At 49.7% G+C, this 17,252-nt stretch overlaps 2 protein-coding genes across 4 annotated transcripts in view; one reads left to right on the forward strand and one right to left on the reverse strand.

The window, feature by feature from the left end:
- The window catches only part of LOC127043138 (tubulin alpha-3 chain), a 46,976-nt gene extending 35,296 nt beyond the window's left edge, over positions 1–11,680 (forward strand). Inside the window, exon 5 of one of the 3 annotated variants that reach the window (XM_050936930.1) lies at positions 11,595–11,680. Coding sequence is in view for 2 of the 3 variants with exons in the window: in XM_050936929.1 (XP_050792886.1) it covers positions 2,660–3,640 (981 nt within the window). In the remaining variant the exon portion in view is untranslated. Of the gene's footprint in view, positions 1–2,659; positions 3,641–11,594 lie in introns of those variants that run through there. The other 2 variants (XM_050936928.1, XM_050936929.1) reach the window with 2 other exon arrangements.
- On the reverse strand, positions 11,596–13,864 carry LOC127043179 (tubulin alpha-3 chain-like). The gene is made up of 3 exons (XM_050937017.1): positions 13,627–13,864; positions 13,104–13,252; positions 11,596–12,573 (listed from the first exon to the last, which is right to left on the reverse strand). The coding sequence occupies exons 1-3, from the start codon at positions 13,853–13,855 to the stop codon at positions 11,596–11,598; spliced, it is 1,356 nt and encodes a 451-aa protein (XP_050792974.1). The 5' UTR covers positions 13,856–13,864.
- Positions 13,865–17,252: the final 3,388 nt, after the last annotated feature.

Raw genomic sequence — 17,252 nt, forward strand, 5'->3', positions numbered from 1 at the left:
CTACAACCCTGCTTGTCTATTGATTGGGTGATCCTGGTTTAATGTTGCCTTAACAGGGCTGTGCACATAGGACAAGGCTGTAGTTGAACAGCTGGAAATCGAGCCCATTGGTCTATTCACATTCCCAGAAGTGGTGGATGAACCTCCCCACACCCAGCTGCTCTTGAGCAACACTGTAGCTCTGAGCAGGGATGGAAGTGGAGTGACGGGCTCCCTGTTTCTGGGCATGAAACACTGACTGAACCACACAGTTAACACCACCATTTCATGGATGCAACTTCTTTGTGTGCCTCTTCCCCATGCAGCGGGAGTGTATTTCTGTCCATATTGGCCAGGCTGGCGTGCAGATGGGCAATGCCTGCTGGGAGCTGTACTGTCTGGAGCATGGGATCCAGCCAGATGGAATCATCTGTTTGGAGAAGTCCTTGGGGCAAGCTGATTCTTCCTTTGGGACCTTCTTCAGTGAGACTGGGTCTGGGAAGCATGTGCCCAGAGCGCTGTTCATAGACCTGGAACCCACCGTCATTGGTAAGACACTGGAATCTGCATAGGCCAGACCCCTTAGAGTTTCTATCACTGACCTGCTAGGAAGAGGGGGAAAACACAACCTTCCTCTCCACTTCTCAGTAACTTCTGCAGTAAGAGCTCTGTGTCACATAACAGTGGCATAGCCAGGTTTTCAGTATAGGGGGAGCAAACATAAAAAAGGCTCCCTCCCTTGGCTCCTCCTCTGGCCATGCCCCCTTGGCTCCTCCCATTTTCCCCCTAGATTAACTCTGAGACTGGCTCAGGACTCCTGCGGGCTTCCCAGGGGTGTGGATACCACCTCCCATCCCCCCGCAGTCCCAGGAGAGTGTCTCCATCCCAGCACGCTCTACAGGTATCCCCCGTGGGGCTGTGCTGCCCAGCCCCACCCACAGGGTCCTGTCCTCCCTGCCCCAGACAGTCAGGACCCCCCCAGTGCAAGGCACCGGACCTTCCCTCTGCTCACTTTCTGTCCTGCACCACTGCCTGTCCCTGGCCCGCTCTTGGTGCACTCCATGCGAGGCTCACCAGCCAGGCAGCCTTAAAGGCGCAGGGGCCTTTTTGCCTCCCCCCGCCTGCTGCATTAGCAAGGGGCGGGGGAGGGCGGGGAGCACTTGGCTGCTGGGTCAAGGAGCTGTCCCCCTCGCTCCTCTGGCTGCATCTGCCGCTCCCCCCCCAGCTCCTCTGGTGGTGCCGTTTCCGCACCTGCCACCCTGAGGGGAAGCAGCAGCTTCTGCTGAACCCCGCTAGCTACGCTACTGGCAGAGAACCCGTCGTTTGGTGGCAATCCTGTCTGAGCCCAGATCCACAAAAGCTGTTTAGTCTCTTAACTTCTGTTGGCTTCCACAGAAGTTAGGAGCCCAAATACCTTGTGGATCTGGGCCATAGTGCCCAGATTGCTGTTGACTGTGTGGGCACTACAGAGACCCTGGAACATGCTCTACAATAAAACTATGACCAAATCACAGCTCTGAAGCTGAGGCCCTGAAGGTATTCATGACCCCTCCTCCCTTACAGACGAGATCCGAACTGGGACCTACCGCTCCCTGTTCCATCCTGAGCAGCTGATCAGTGGCAAGGAGGACGCTGCCAACAACTATGCCCGTGGCCACTACACCATTGGGAAGGAAATCATAGATCCCGTGGTTGACAGGACTCGTAAAATGGTAAGTGGGCAAACTTCTTAAGGGAAGTACCAAAAAGGAGTCGAAGGGATTGCAACCCATCTAAACTAGCCCGGAATCCCTCTGGTGAGGGATGAGGGACTTAACAGGACTGTGGGGGAGTTGGTAGAACTTCAGTCCAGGGATTTCCTTCCTGCCATGCTCCTCATTGTCTCTTTGCTGGCTGAGGTGAGCTAAATATAGCACCCATAGAGCCCATCACTCCTGCTATAAGGAGGTGAAGCCTTGACTTGCTCTTCCCATAGTTAGCCTGGAAACAGAGCTCCTTGTCGGGGCTTCTCAAATGCTACTCTAGCACTGGGACTCTTACTGAAAGACAGCTGCTCGTTCAGTAGCAGATTCAGTGCTGTCAGGCACCGGCCTCTCACTGGCTAGATATCTAGCTTGAAAGCCTACCTCTGGCTGAAAGTCAAGAGGAATAATTGTATCTCACTCCCATGAGATCGTTATGTTGGGGTTTTGTAGCTGGAACTGTCAGTGGAAGAGCAGCCCAAGAATAGACCAGCCACAATGTCAACCTGTAATGGCATCTGCCCACCCAGCTGTTGTATGTAATCTAGGACCAAGCCTTTAATTCAGTGAATGCTGACAAGGCTCATTCCTGGGATGGGAGGAAATCCTAAGCTGACTCATGAGCCAGCATCTTGCTTGGTACAGGCATTGTGTTCTACCTTGGCTGGCTGACTTACTCAATATAATCTTCCACCAATATTATCTGGTTGCTGTTCTGGGATTTCTTATCTTGATGTCCAGCAATCTTCAGTTCCCCAACAGGTTGTCATTACAAACTACTTCTGATTTTGTATTTATACATCATAATTACACACCTTCAATATCCCATCATGGGCACATGTTAAGTAGCTGATAGCTGGGTGATGTTGGAAGGGAAGAGGCGAACCAGTATGAGTTGCATGACCAACACTAGTTCAATGTCCTCTAACTTTGTGCAGGCTGACCAGTGCAGTGGCCTTCAAGGGTTCCTGGTCTTCCACAGCTTCGGAGGAGGCACAGGCTCTGGATTCACGTCGCTCTTGATGGAGCGTCTCTCGGTGGAGTTTGGGAAGAAGTCCAAGCTGGAGTTCTCGGTGTACCCTGCCCCACAGGTCTCCACTGCAGTGGTGGAACCCTACAATTCCATCCTGACCACCCACACCACGCTGGAGCACTCGGACTGTTCTTTCATGGTGGACAATGAGGCCATTTATGACATCTGCAACCGGAACCTCAATATCGAGCGCCCCTCCTACACCAACCTGAACAGGCTGATAGCCCAGATAGTGTCGTCCATCACTGCTTCCCTGAGGTTCGATGGTGCCTTGAATGTGGATCTCACTGAATTCCAAACTAATTTGGTGCCCTATCCCCGCATACATTTTCCCCTCACTACCTATGCACCCATAGTCTCGGCAGAGAGAGCCTACCACGAGCAGCTCTCAGTGCCTGAAATCACCAACGCTTGCTTTGAGTTCTCCAACCAGATGGTGAAATGTGACCCTCGCCGAGGCAAATACATGGCTTGCTGCCTGCTGTACCGGGGGGATGTGGTGCCCAAGGATGTGAATGCAGCTATAGCAGGCATCAAAACCAGGAGGTCCATCCAGTTTGTGGACTGGTGCCCAACTGGGTTCAAGGTGGGCATCAATTACCAGCCTCCCACCGTGGTGCCAGGGGGAGACCTGGCTAAAGTGCAGCGGGCCGTCTGCATGCTGAGCAACACCACGGCTATTGCAGAAGCCTGGGCCCGTCTGGATCACAAGTTTGACCTGATGTACGCGAAACGGGCCTTTGTGCATTGGTATGTGGGGGAGGGGATGGAGGAGGGGGAGTTCTCTGAAGCCAGGGAGGACATGGCTGCTCTAGAGAAGGACTATGAGGAAGTTGGCAGGGACTCTGCCGATGGGGATGAGGCAGAGGAAGGAGACGATTATTAAATGCTTGTTCTAGGCATTAGCCTGACAGGGCTGTTCCTTCAATGGGCCAGGTGTATCTGGGGTTACATTTAGTTACTTGCAGCCTGCTTCTCAATGCATCACTGAACTTTCATACTGTAACTTCTGACCATTTCATGTGTCATTTCCTCCGCTTGCCAGTTGTTTGAACCTGAACTGTGGGAATAAATTCTTAACTGCAAACCCCCTTGTCTTTCTCTCTTTCAGCTAACTCTGGCAAAACCTGGAGGTAGGTATCCATATCTCAGGCTTTTGCATACTTCCTAGTACAAGATTACAAATGACCTGATTTTAGGGCCTGTTTCTCTGCTTCTATTACAGATGGTAGTGGAAGCAGTAGGTTTGGGCAAGCAGGGACCCTCTTCTAATCTGAAGTTAGGCACATGGGGGTGTCAGATATAGGTGCCTGAATTAACTCCTTCCCCTGAACTCAAATTCTGAGAGTTTGAATCAACCAGTAGGTTCACAAGGAAGAAACTTACAGATGTCTCCTAAGTATATTGCATCAAAATATCTCAGGGTACCAGATCTGTAAGGGGTTGCAAACACCTAAATGTGAAGGTGATAAATGCAGTCAGCAATATGATTCTAAACCAAACCTCAGGCTCACTCCTCCTCTTGGGGAAAGAGGAGTTACTAATATCCTTAGTCAAACAAAGAGCCCAACCTCTACTCTTTACACAGTGAATGTGGAGTGACTCCAGTGCTGGCTGGAGTTGCTACAGCCACATACTGGAGTAGTAGAGAGGAGAATTTGGCCTTAGCTGGTGGTTTTTGGTGTTTAAACCACCACCATAGCAGGCCACTGGTCCAATAGGATCCTAGAATCCTCAGCACTAAAGATGGGGGGTGAGGGGAATCTCTTCTCCATCTCCTGTGGCAGGGTTACTCCCTGCAGTACATGGTTAAAAGAGAACTGGATAAATTCATGGTGGTTAAGTCAATAAATGGCCATTAGCCTGTTTGTCAGAGGATGGAGATGGATGGCAGGTTCACTCCCTCTGGGGCACCTAGCATTGGCCACTGTCAGACAGGATACTGGGCTGGATGGACCTTTGGTCTGAGCCGGTACAGCCATTCTTATGATGATCTTATGCTGAGATGTTCTGTCAAGTTCTCAATACCTTCAGCAACATTTGTCACAAGACCCCTTGGGAAATGCTTTCAGGGTCTAATGGGAGAGGGGGGAATTTTTTCTTGGTACTTATACCTTCTGGGCCAAATCCTGAGCTGAAATTTAAGACACCTCATCACAGTTGAGGATCTAAGCCATCTTCCATTGCTTGCCATGGGAGTTAAGTACCTCAAAACCCTTGAGCATTTGGGACCAGGCTGAAGTTCTGTCTGAGCATATGACCCTTTATACATATTTTAATTACCTCACATCACTGCTTATATGGCCCCCATTGCATATGCACCTCACCATCTTTAATGCAGATATCCTCACTAAGGTAGGGCAGTGTGGTTCCAAGTGGGGAAACTGAGGCACAGAGGCTAAAGCCTGGATCCTCCAAGTATTTCAGTTCCTAACTCGCAGTGTGACCAAGGGAATTTTGAGAACGTGGGCCAGAGTGACTTGCCCAAGGTCAGCCAGGAAGGCTGTGGCAGAGAGAGTCTCTCAAGTCCTAGCTTAGTGCTCTAGGTAAGAACCTGAAATCAAATGAGCAGTGAGTTAAAATAGAGAACAGGATCTGCCAGGACTCCTGGGTTCAGTAGGGATGTGCTTGGTACAAAGCAAGTGAAGTTCTGGAGGAGCAGTGAGGGCAAAAAAACCTAACTGGCTTCAAGCCTGAGCTGGATACATCTCTGGAGGGGATGGTATGATAGGACCACCTGGGATAGCATATGGTCCGTTGGCAACTGCCAGTAGCAAAAATCCCCAATGGACAGACACTGGACCCTAGATGGAAAGGGCTCTGAGTTACCACTATAGGTGGGTGGAGAGATCTAAACTTGGTACCCCCACCCCCCAGGAGCTTAGCTTGGTTCCTGGGGCTCTGTGTGCTAGTAACTCCAGGAGGGAGACACTGGTGCTGAGTGGAGGGTGGCCAAGGGTAGGGTTAGAGTCTGCTAGGCAACCCAGAGGGGGAGAGGAAAGACACATCAGCACCAGGGGCCTGGCTGGGTTGGGGAGGCGGGAGGATAGGCAGTATGCCTGGGTGGCCACCAGTCACCTGCTCAGAGCAGGAGTGGAGAGAAGTGAGGTGAGAGTCGAACAACCACCAAATAAAAAGAGGAATTATTCCATCCCTGGGATGGAAAGCTTGCCTGACCAGAGGAAGGTGCCCAGTGCTGGGAGGGGGGGGGGGAAGCCATTTTGGAAGAGTCCAGAGCCAGCCACTGAAAGGGCAGGACTGGCTGTGAGTGAGCCCCAGGCCTGCCTGCAGGGGGGAGAAGGCCCCCCGGAGAACAGGCTCTGGGAGCCTGGTAGCAACATCTCTTAACTTGATCCCTTTGCTGGTTGAGGTGACTCCAACTACATAGTCTGGTTGGGAAAACTGCCTCCCCAGCTGGCTGTGTTCACCCTCTGCTCCTAGATAAACTCAGTTACTTAGGGGTAAGTGCTGCTCTTGGCACTAGGTCAGGGCTGCCCACCTGTGGTGAGGGGATCTGAGCGCTGAGGAGGAGAGCGGAGTTCAGAGTGTAGCAGAGTTGTTCTGATTTGTGCCTGGAACCCTGCACCCCTTTGGGGTGAGGGGGACTCCTGGGGTTGGAAGCAGCCTGATTCCTGCACAAAGAGGATACCTTTTAGCTGTGATCCTCTGTAGTTGCTGAGGAACCCACAAGGAAGTCAAATAAAGAGTGCCCCTTCCCTGGGGAGGGATCCAAAGCCAGCAATTGAGCTACCTACAGTCTTTCTCTATCTTAAATCCAAGCAAAGGAGGGCCTAGTGGTCAGGGGTTAGTCTGGGACTTGGCAGATCCAAGTTCAATTCCCTGGTCTGCCATAGACTTCTTGTGTGATACTTATACTCTATCGGTAGGCAGGATGCTAGGCTGGACGGACCTTGTGGTCTGACCCAGTATGGCCGTTCTTCTGTATTGTCAGTGCCCAAGTTCCCCCCCTGCCCTGTGCAATGGGTATAACAGCCATGCCCTGCCTCCCAGGATACATTCAAGTTTGGGAGGTGCTCAGGTATTGCAGCCCGACAAGCACTCTAGCGTAGCTGAGGAAGTCAATATACCAGCACCAGAGTCCCACCATGGAACCGCTGGACTAGGATGATGTCATTAGGAAGCCAACAGACAGGCCTGTCTTCCATCTGTGTCAACTTAGTGCTGCTGATACCCCTCAAATCCTTTCTCTAACCCCAGCACAAACTTCCACCCCGTCCAGCCCTTGCCATGCCAACCCTTGGAACATGTCACACTTGAGCATTTCCTCAGCCTTCCACAGGATGCTGGCATCTCAGAGGCTGCCCATGCAGAGCTCATAGCCGAAGCAGGCCTGCTACGTACCCCACACCACAGTTCAAAGCCACCCGTAGAAGTGAAGGCAACTCATTCCCCCAGGCCCCGCCTTGGGCAGAGGGCCTAACAGGCCAGTTATGGGGCTAATCTCTGAGAGACAAGGGGGGTAATATTTTTTATTGGACCAAAGTCTGCTGGGGAGACAGACAAGCTCTGTCCTGTGGATGCCCGTCGATGAATCAGACTGAGCCCCACCATTTCTAACCCACGTAGGTCACTGGAAATGAATTTCAGTCACAGCTGGATTTGAACCAGTGACCTGGTAGAACCCACCTCACCAAAGTCCAATAACGGACATGCTGAGGGTCCAGGCTCGGCTGTACATCAGCGTGTGTGGGACAGAGATGTCCACTTACAGCCTCCTGTTAGGTGCTTTTCCAGCAACACATTTCTTGTCTGGCCATTCTGAGCAGAAACTGCACGCGCACCGACTCAGTTCAGACCCATGCGCTGCTATGTTATCAACACGCCGCCTCTTCACTAGACCCAGAGTATCAGTAGCACACAGCATGGCAGGCAAAGCACAAGCCAGGCTGGTCAGGGTGACTTAGGTAAGGGGAAGCCTTTAATAACAGGTCAGCTTCTGAGGTTATTAATATTCCACCAGCTGAGTTTCTGGGTGGACTGGCTGTTTCCTTAATACCTCAAACTGAACTACAGCCAACCTCCTGTGATCAGACCCAAAGCACTGACAGGATCCAAAGGGCCTTAACTAAAGACTCCCATTAACAATGGGGTTTCCAATGGTCTGTGCCTAATAGATGGGGCAGGACTAGGAATCGGGAAACCTCAATTCTAATCCTGACTGTGCCACATGGCCTTGGGCAAGTCACTTTACCTCTGGGCCTCAGTTTCCCCTCTACCCTTTGGGTGTTTAGACTGCAAGTTATTCAGAGCAGGGGCACTCTTGTTTGTTTGCACAGTACCTAGCACAATGAGGCCCTGGTCTCTGGGCATTATTATTGTGATGCTGTATGATTGAAGGTGGTCATTTGTATCATTGTGGCTATCAACTGTTATACAAATGCAACAAATCTTATACAAAGCGTATCGTGTAAGGTGTCTATGGAAAAGTTACATTCTGTCAGATATGGTTATTGGTTAAATCATTATATCTGGAGTTATGAATATTGGCTCTCTATCTGTGTTGATTCTTGGGGTGACACCCACAATGCAGTGTACATCCAGCTCATGGTGAAGGGACTAGACAAGCTGGATGGGCCATTAAGAAGAATCAACCCTCCTGCTAGCTGTTCCTGAGGCTGCCTCAGACAGCAAGGAGCCAGTGGCCACTCCTGTGATTCAGCAAATCATGTAAGGGCATGTGATGTGGACACATGACCTTAGACTCTCTCTTCGTCAGTAACTTTCCATAGACAGGGGCTATGAGCATTTTCTGGGACAGCAACTTTCCATGCACAGATATAAAAGACTCTTGAGACACCTCCATTTTGCCTCATTCCTGCTCCACTTCTCTGAACTGCAGATTTACAACTCAAAGGAGTATTTTGAACTATGGACTGAGGACCTTCCAGTCTTTTGGAGATTACAAGAGAGATTTTTGCAAGCCAGCAGTCTCGTCAAGCACAGCTATGAGCCTGATCTATGAACACTTGTATGTAGATGATTCTTTAACTATTCAGTAAGTCTCTTCTTTTATTAATAAAATCTTTAGTTTACTAAGGATTGGCTGACAGCATGATATTTAGGTAAGATCTGAGATACAAATTGACCAAGAGATAAGTGTCTGATCCTCTGAGAGTGGTAGAACCTCTTCTGTGCAGGAGACAGAACTTTCCCAGGGACCAGTCCAAGACCACAGAACAAACTTGTCCCTAGTTCATGGGCAATGTCAAACCTCACCACCTTCTACTCCACATGCCAGGTGCATTTCTTTGACCTGCCTTCTGTGACAAAACACAGCAATGTGTATATACAAATGAAAAACTCCTCTGCTTCTCCTCCCTGCTGAGAGGACAAGCACATGAGGGCTGTTAGTCACGTTGCTTGATGCACTACAAGGAGGAGCGCAGTATAAAAACCTACACAGAACACAGTAGAGAAGCTAGCTCAGAGCACCAGCTAAACCCTCTAAATCCAATTCCCCTCAGTTCCTCACACTGAGCTCTTAGGCCCAGTGTCCCTGTGACGCTACTGGCCAAATAGTTAAGAAGTTTACCCCACATCACTAGCATCACCTAGTGGAGAAAGACAAAAAAAAGTGGCCTGGTACTGGCTTCAAAAGGCAAGGAGGAAAGTGTTTATCAAATACGCTGGGTAGTAGAGAGGACAGCTAGTCCTGGGGTTAAGGAAATCTCAGCACAACTCTGACACATTCCCTCCCCCTCTCACTGTGCCTCAGTTCCCCCTCTCTATGACCAGGGCTGCACGACAGACTTGTCAGCCTCACTATACCGATCAGGGGTGTGATCACTGACTGACACACAGGGCTGCCTGGGGGAACAAGTAGGGCAATTTGCCCCAGGCCCCACAGGGGCTCCCACAAGAATATAGTATTCTATAATATTGCAACATTTTTTATGGAAGGGCCCCCAAAATTGCTTTGCCCCAGGCCCCCTGAATTCTCTAGGCAGCCCTGCTGACATAGCAGCCCCTAGCAGACTGCTTTTACCAGTATAGTTCATTTCACCCACAGGGGCCCTGGTACTGGGTGGGTTCAAAGCACAGCTTTGCTTGTATAGCTGCAGCAACACTGGGAGTGCTTTGCTAGTGTCCCAGTAAAGCACTCAGTGTAGACATGGCTTAAGTTAGGCACAGTTACAGGCTCATAGATAAAGGCCAGCCTGAGGGAAAGGAAGTAAGCTCTTTAGGGGCCATCTCCATGGTTCTCTACTGCACTTTCCACAGAGCAGCCTGGTGATCTCAGCTGGGGCATCTACACACTGCCGTAACACAACAAGATGAACAGTGAAAACGTACCTCAGTGTCATGGCAGTTATGTTGGATGGGCAACAAGCCAGCCAGAGACAAAGGCTCCACTGGAACCTGTTGCCAGTCTAGCAGTGGTCAGCAGGGTATCATTTTGTAAGGGGTATTTCTATGCTGGTAAAAGCCCTAGTGAAGATGCAGTTGAGCAGCACAGAAGGGCTTGTGCCAGCAGAGCTGGTTTTGTATGGGGACCCAGGATAAGTGGTACTGGAGAAAGCATTCTTGTGTACACTAGGAGGGTTTCCAAGATGCTCGACTTGCAAACCTTTCCTGGCTTAGGCCTGATCCAGCTGCTTGGCTAGAAAACAATCTCTGATCACATGGAGTAGGGCATTAGTTGAAAAAAGTGAACTTATAGCCCTGGGCAGAACCAAAAGGGGAGCAGGCAAGGTCTGCACAGGGTACTGCCAATGGACGTCATTAACCCTCAGTAACACAGCTACTCCAGTGCTAGGTGTGGCTGTCTGTTGCCCCATCCCTGTCTGATCCAACCCTCTCAGAATCAGAGCACCTGCCCCCTGACCTGGAACACCCCTGCTCACTAGCTCCAGACACCAGCTGAATGAAACTTGCTCATTATCTTGGGCAGCAGTGGCAGGCCTGTTAGATGCTGCCAGCCTTTTGCCACCACAGCTGTGATGGTGTAGGAGCCACTGGAGTCACTGCTGGGTCATGACCTTGCTGGGAGTCCCATGAAGTGCATGCTGCTCCTCTTGCAGAAAAAAGAGGGCCTTAATGCAGTCTGTGAGAAGGGTTAGTGCAGGAAAAGAGTGAGGAAGTGCAGCAAGAGGTTATGGACAGTGGCTTGAAGGGGGAAGATTTAGACAGTGAGTGAGAGCAGTAAGGAAGAGCCCGAATTGAGACAGTTAAAGTGGTGGGATCCAGCAAGACTTGGAGACAAATTGGTCCAAGATGGCTCTGGCCCTGGGTAGAAGCACTGAAGTGCATCTACCTTGTTGCTAGAAGGAGAGGCTAATCAGCTCTGCCTTCCCTTTATGACAGTTAGGCCAGGCAGCCAGCCAGCGAGCTGGAGCAGAGCCAGGGGACAGAAATGGGCACAAAGTCTGAGTGTAAGAGATGGACAAAGCTGAAATTGGCCCACTCCTGCTGAAGGGTCTCACTTAGTGTAGGTGAAGACCAGTCAATTATGGCTGCAATACTTGCTAACATACCTCCAGTACAACCCAATTACAGCCACTCGTGAACTACACATCTGCTTGTTCATCCTGCTAGAGAAGCAGACGCGCTATATTCCGTTGACTCTTAACCAAAGACCAAACGGACAGGTTTGCTGTTCAGAGGTTTATTTTCAGTTTCCAGGCACAGTCTCTTGACTATGATACAGTCCTCTTGACTATGATACAGTCCACAACATTATAGTTACTTCATCCAGCACAGGGAGGTGCCATCTCTGGCTTGCTGTTCCATACATATGGAACACTTTCTCCAGTAATTAGGGTGACATCGAGGGGATGCCAGCTGTTCTGTTAAGATATATATGTTTTTAGCAGCCACAGTTTAATATTCATCGTCACCTTCCTCCACCTCCTCAGCAGAGTCCCTGCCAACTTCCTCATAGTCCTTCTCTAGAGCAGCCAGGTCCTCCCTGGCTTCGGAGAACTCCCCCTCCTCCATCCCCTCCCCCACATACCAATGCACAAAGGCCCGTTTCGCGTACATCAGGTCAAACTTGTGATCCAGACGGGCCCAGGCTTCTGCAATAGCCGTGGTGTTGCTCAGCATGCAGACGGCCCGCTGCACTTTAGCCAGGTCTCCCCCCGGCACCACGGTCGGGGGCTGGTAATTGATGCCCACCTTAAACCCAGTTGGGCACCAGTCCACAAACTGGATGGACCTCCTGGTTTTGATGGCTGCTATAGCTGCATTCACATCCTTGGGCACCACATCCCCCCGGTACAGCAGGCAGCAAGCCATGTATTTGCCTCGGCGAGGGTCACATTTCACCATCTGGTTGGAGAACTCAAAGCAAGCATTGGTGATTTCAGGCACCGAGAGCTGCTCGTGGTAGGCTCTCTCTGCCGAAATTATGGGTGCATAGGTAGTGAGGGGGAAATGTATGCGGGGATAGGGCACCAAATTAGTTTGGAATTCAGTGAGATCCACATTCAAGGCACCATCAAACCTCAGGGAAACCGTGATGGAGGACACTATCTGGGCTATGAGCCTGTTGAGGTTGGGGTAGGAGGGACGCTCAATGTCAAGGTTCCGGTTGCAGATGTCGTAAATGGCCTCATTGTCCACCATGAAAGAACAGTCCGAGTGCTCCAGCGTGGTGTGGGTGGTCAGGATGGAATTGTAGGGTTCCACCACTGCAGTGGAGACCCGGGGAGCAGGGTACACCGAGAACTCCAGCTTGGACTTCTTCCCGAACTCCACCGAGAGACGCTCCATCAAGAGCGACGTGAATCCAGAGCCTGTGCCTCCTCCGAAGCTGTGGAAGACCAGGAACCCTTGAAGGCCACTGCACTGGTCAGCCTGCACAAGGTCAGAAGACATTGAACTAATGTTGGTCATGCCACTCACAGTAAACCCCAACACAGCAATCTCATGGGAGAGAGATACAATTATTCCTCTTGACTTTCAGCCAGAGGTAGGCTTTCAAGCTAGATATCTAGCCAGTGAGAGGCCGGTGCCTGACAGCACTAAATCTGCTACTGAATGAGCAGCTGTCTTTCAGTAAGAGTCCCAGTGCTAGAGGAGTATTTGAGAAGGCCCCACAAGGAGCTCTGTTTCCAGGCTAACTATGGGAAGAGCAAGTCAAGGCTTCACCTCCTTATAGCAGAAGTGATGGGCTCTTTGGGTGCTATATTTAGCTCACCTCAGCCAGCAAAGAGACAATGAGGAGCATGGCAGAAAGGAAATCCCTGGACTGAAGTTCTACCAACTCCCCCACAGTCCTGTTAAGTCCCTCATCCGTCACCAGAGGGATTCCGGGCTAGTTTAGATGGGTTGCAGTCCCTTCGACTTCTAAAAGGGAAGTACCGAAAAGGAGTTTGCCCACTTACCATTTTACGAGTCCTGTCAACCACGGGATCTATGATTTCCTTCCCAATGGTGTAGTGGCCACGGGCATAGTTGTTGGCAGCATCCTCCTTGCCACTGATCAGCTGCTCAGGATGGAACAGGGAGCGGTAGGTCCCAGTTCGGATCTCGTCTGTAAGGAAGGAGGGGTCATGAACACCTTCAGGGCCTCAGCTTCAGAGCTGTGATTTGGTCATAGTTTTATTGTAGAACATGTTCTAGGGTTTCTGTAGTACCCACACAATCAACAGCCATCTGGGCACCATAGCCCAGATCCACAAGGTATTTGGGCTCCTAACTTCCATGGAAGCCAACAGAAGTTAAGGGACTAAACAGCTTTTGTGGATCTGGGCTCAGACAGGATTACCACCAAACACTGGGTTATCTGCTCCATGTCAGAAGTTACTGAGAAGTGGAGAGGAAGGTTGTGTTTTCCCCCTCTTCCCAGCAGGTCAGTGATAGAAACTCTAAGAAGGGATCTGGCCTATGCAGATTCCGGTGTCTTACCAATGACAGTGGGTTCCAGGTCTATGAACAGCGCTCTGGGCACATGCTTCCCAGACCCAGTCTCACTGAAGAAGGTCCCAAAGGAAGAATCAGCTTGCCCCAAGGACTTCTCCAAACAGATGATTCCATCTGGCTGGATCCCATGCTCCAGACAGTAAAGCTCCCAGCAGGCATTGCCCATCTGCACGCCAGCCTGGCCAATATGGACAGAAATACACTCCCGCTGCATGGGGAAGAGGCACACAAAGATGTTGCATCCATGAAACAGTGGTGTTAACTGTGTGGTTCAGTCAGTGTTTCATGCCCAGAAACAGGGAGCCCGTCATTCCACTTCCATCCCTGCTCAGAGCTACAGTGCTGCTCAAGAGCAACTGGGTGTGGGGAGGTTCATCCACCACTTCTGGGAATGTGAATAGACCAATGGGCTCGATTTCCAGCTGTTCAATTACAGCCTTGTCCTATGTGCACAGCCCTGTTAAGGCAACATTAAACCAGGATCACCCGATCAATAGACAAGCAGGATTGTAGCTTGGTTACTGGACAGAGCTACCCGCCAGGCTACCATGGCTACTTGGAGCCATGTCTAACTATTGTTCTCCAACAGCATGTAGGCCAGAAGGTTATTTAAGACAGTTTGCTTATTTCTAGCGACGTATGTGTATGGTTCAGTGCAGTCAGAACTGCTCGAGTGGAAAACTCCTGGCCTTATGGAGTGAAGGGCAAGTGGAATTCCAGTACTGAAGATGTGACTGGCATGACATTCCTAAGACCAGCCCATTTTCAGGATTGTTCCACAAGACTATGGCAGAGCATCCTGAGTCTTGCCCAGCTTCACCCTGATGATATGCAATGCTTTCAACGCACATCTCTCATATAGCAATAACATATTAGATACTGGACTGCAGCACTGCTCTGTCTGTACTATTACTGAGATTATCTGCACTGAAAAGACACTAAAAGGAGTAATACCTTTGTCCCCACCTTGTGTGCTTTGAGAGTGCTCTCCAAACTGGTGAGGGCTGGGGAATTAATTTTACTAGTGTAACCCATGCAGCACCAGTAGTTTTGGAAGAGAAACTCCCTTCTGGTGTAATCATCAGAACCCCCATTTACTAATTCCAGTTCTTTCCTGTATGTTACCTACCATGAATGGAGACCTATTGCCTGGCATGAACACAAGGGGGCAGAGTTGGTTTGGAACAGTTTTTTCCTGCCTGCTGATAATAGCTCATCTTAATTCGCCTCTTAGAGTTGGTAGGGCAACTCCCAGCTTTTCATGTTCCCTGTACATGTGCATCTCTATCTTCTTACTATATTTCCATTCTATGCATCATATGAAGTGGGCTGTAGCCCACAAAAGCTTATGCTCAAATAAATTTGTTAGTTTCTAAGGTGCCACAAGTACTCCTGTTCTTTTTGCGGATACAGATTAACACGGCTGCTACTCTGAAACCCTTAACTATGCATTAGCATTCAGGGAATGAAAAAAATGGAACCTTATTGAACCATCACTGAGTTCAAGCCTTCCTGCAGCTGTGCTCGCTAAGAAAGAACATTCAGTATGCTCAGTGTTAAGGTTATCCTGAGGTGAGCTGTGCCTGTTCCTTGGGGGAAACCAATGATTAGTCCAGACAGGGAAGGCTTAGGTCTAAGTTACAAGTAGGGAACCAGGTTAGATCATCCAGCTTCTCTCCCCCCATTGGATGGGGTTCAAGCTATTAGCTGAATTTTAGTCAGGCAAGTGTCTAGTCCTTTTCCAATTCAGGGAACTAGTCAGATGAGACAATTGGCTCCATATGCTTGTGGACAGTTTAAATTCAGTAGAGAAATTTATGCAGGACTAGGACTGGGAAGACAGGAGCAGAAGCACCAATAAGTGGGGGCTTTGTCACTCCAGATAGATCAGACTATCCTTGCTGCATAGTCAGGAGGAATCACTGCAGGATGTGAGCTGATCAGAGAAGGGGCTGGGCTAGTAAACTCCAGGCATATGGATGATCTTCTAACTACTCAGTTTCTGATAATTGAAATAGACTGAACACAAAATTAAGAGTCAGAAACTAGATTCCAAGGCCAGAAAAGACCCCTGTGACCCTCTAATCTGACCTCCTAGCTAGCACAGGCCATGAAACTTCCCCAAAGTCATTCCTGAAGCAGGGCTTGAGGATGCTTTATTATCCCCATTTCACAGATTGGGAAGGAACTTGTTTAAAGTCACCCAGCAGGCCTGTGGCAGAGCCAGGAGTAGAATCCAGGTCTTCTGAGTCCCAGACCAGGTCACACTGCCTCCAACTACCCCATTTAATTCCAGCTTTACCACTAAGACGCTGCCTGAGCTAATGCTAGATTCATGGTAATACCCCTGTGTCCCTCTCTGTAAGCTGGGAACATTCCCCCACCCCCAGACTGGGGCTGGTTATTTAGTATTGGTGCAGTGCTTTGGAACAATAATGTAGACCCAGTTCAGGTAACAGGCCCATATACAGTCACGGTGCCCTAGCTGCAGAGAAGTGTGAAGGCAGGATAGGGCCACCAGTCATTATTCCACAGTTAGAACCCAGTCTCCTAAGTTCTCCTGCATACAGAGGCCCTGCCTCCCCCACACAGCCAACAATCCAGTTTGCAAGCATCAAGCTTAGTCTGTAATTATCTAGCAGAGACCCACTCATAGACTAGGAATTTTTACTGTTGACTTCTGTTAGGGGGAGGGATTGTTTCTGTTTTAACTGAAGTACCAGCCCCTAGTCTGCCATAGGCCAGATCTTCTCAGTCCCAGAGATCAATCCCATTCAGGCACCAAGTAAAGCAGCTGAGTTTCCAAGGGGTCCTAAGAGTTCTTTGGAAAAATCTGCCCCTCCTCAAATGCTGTAGTTATTTGCATTGCAAGAGTATCTAGGAGCCCTACCTCACAAGCCATCATCCCCTTGCATTAAGTATTGTGCAAACAGAACCAAAAAATGATCCCTGCCCCCAGAAGGTTACAATACTTACCACTTCAAAAGGTATTCTCCCCACCCCCCTCCAACTTGGTATCCTGCTGTTAATAGATTTCTCTCACTAGACTGACCTCACACTTGGTAAAGCAACCCCCATCCTTTCATATATTTATACCTGCACCTGTATTTTTCACTTCATGCATTTGACAAAGTGGGTTATAGCCCACAAAAGCTTATGCCCAAATACATTTGTTATTATTTAAGGGGCCATAAGGACTCCTCATTATTAATACTTGACTGTCAGCTTACCAGTCCTGAAATAAGTGCTAAACTTTATTTAGCTACTGGAATGGGAACTCAGTTCTCTGGACAAAAGTTGTAGGTCCCCAGAAAACCCACCCCAGGTTTCACCAATAAGAGCAACCAAAGGAAAAGCTCCATTTAGATGCATTCACTTCCACTCCAGCACAGTTTATCATCCAACACTTGCAAACCCCCATGTTCCAAACTCACCATGCTGGTAACCTAACTCTCCCAGCTCCACACAAAACAGCTTGCAATCAGCCTAGCCCAGGCCTACCTCACTTATAGCCCCCCTCTGCAAACAATCACAGCAGGGCAGAGGGGAGGGTGTGTCTTAAAAGGACAGAGCTCATTTTCCAACCCATTGCTAACAGCATGTGGCTTGGT

Source organism: Gopherus flavomarginatus, chromosome 1 (assembly GCF_025201925.1).
Source record: "Gopherus flavomarginatus isolate rGopFla2 chromosome 1, rGopFla2.mat.asm, whole genome shotgun sequence".
Taxonomy (NCBI): Eukaryota; Metazoa; Chordata; order Testudines; family Testudinidae; genus Gopherus; species Gopherus flavomarginatus.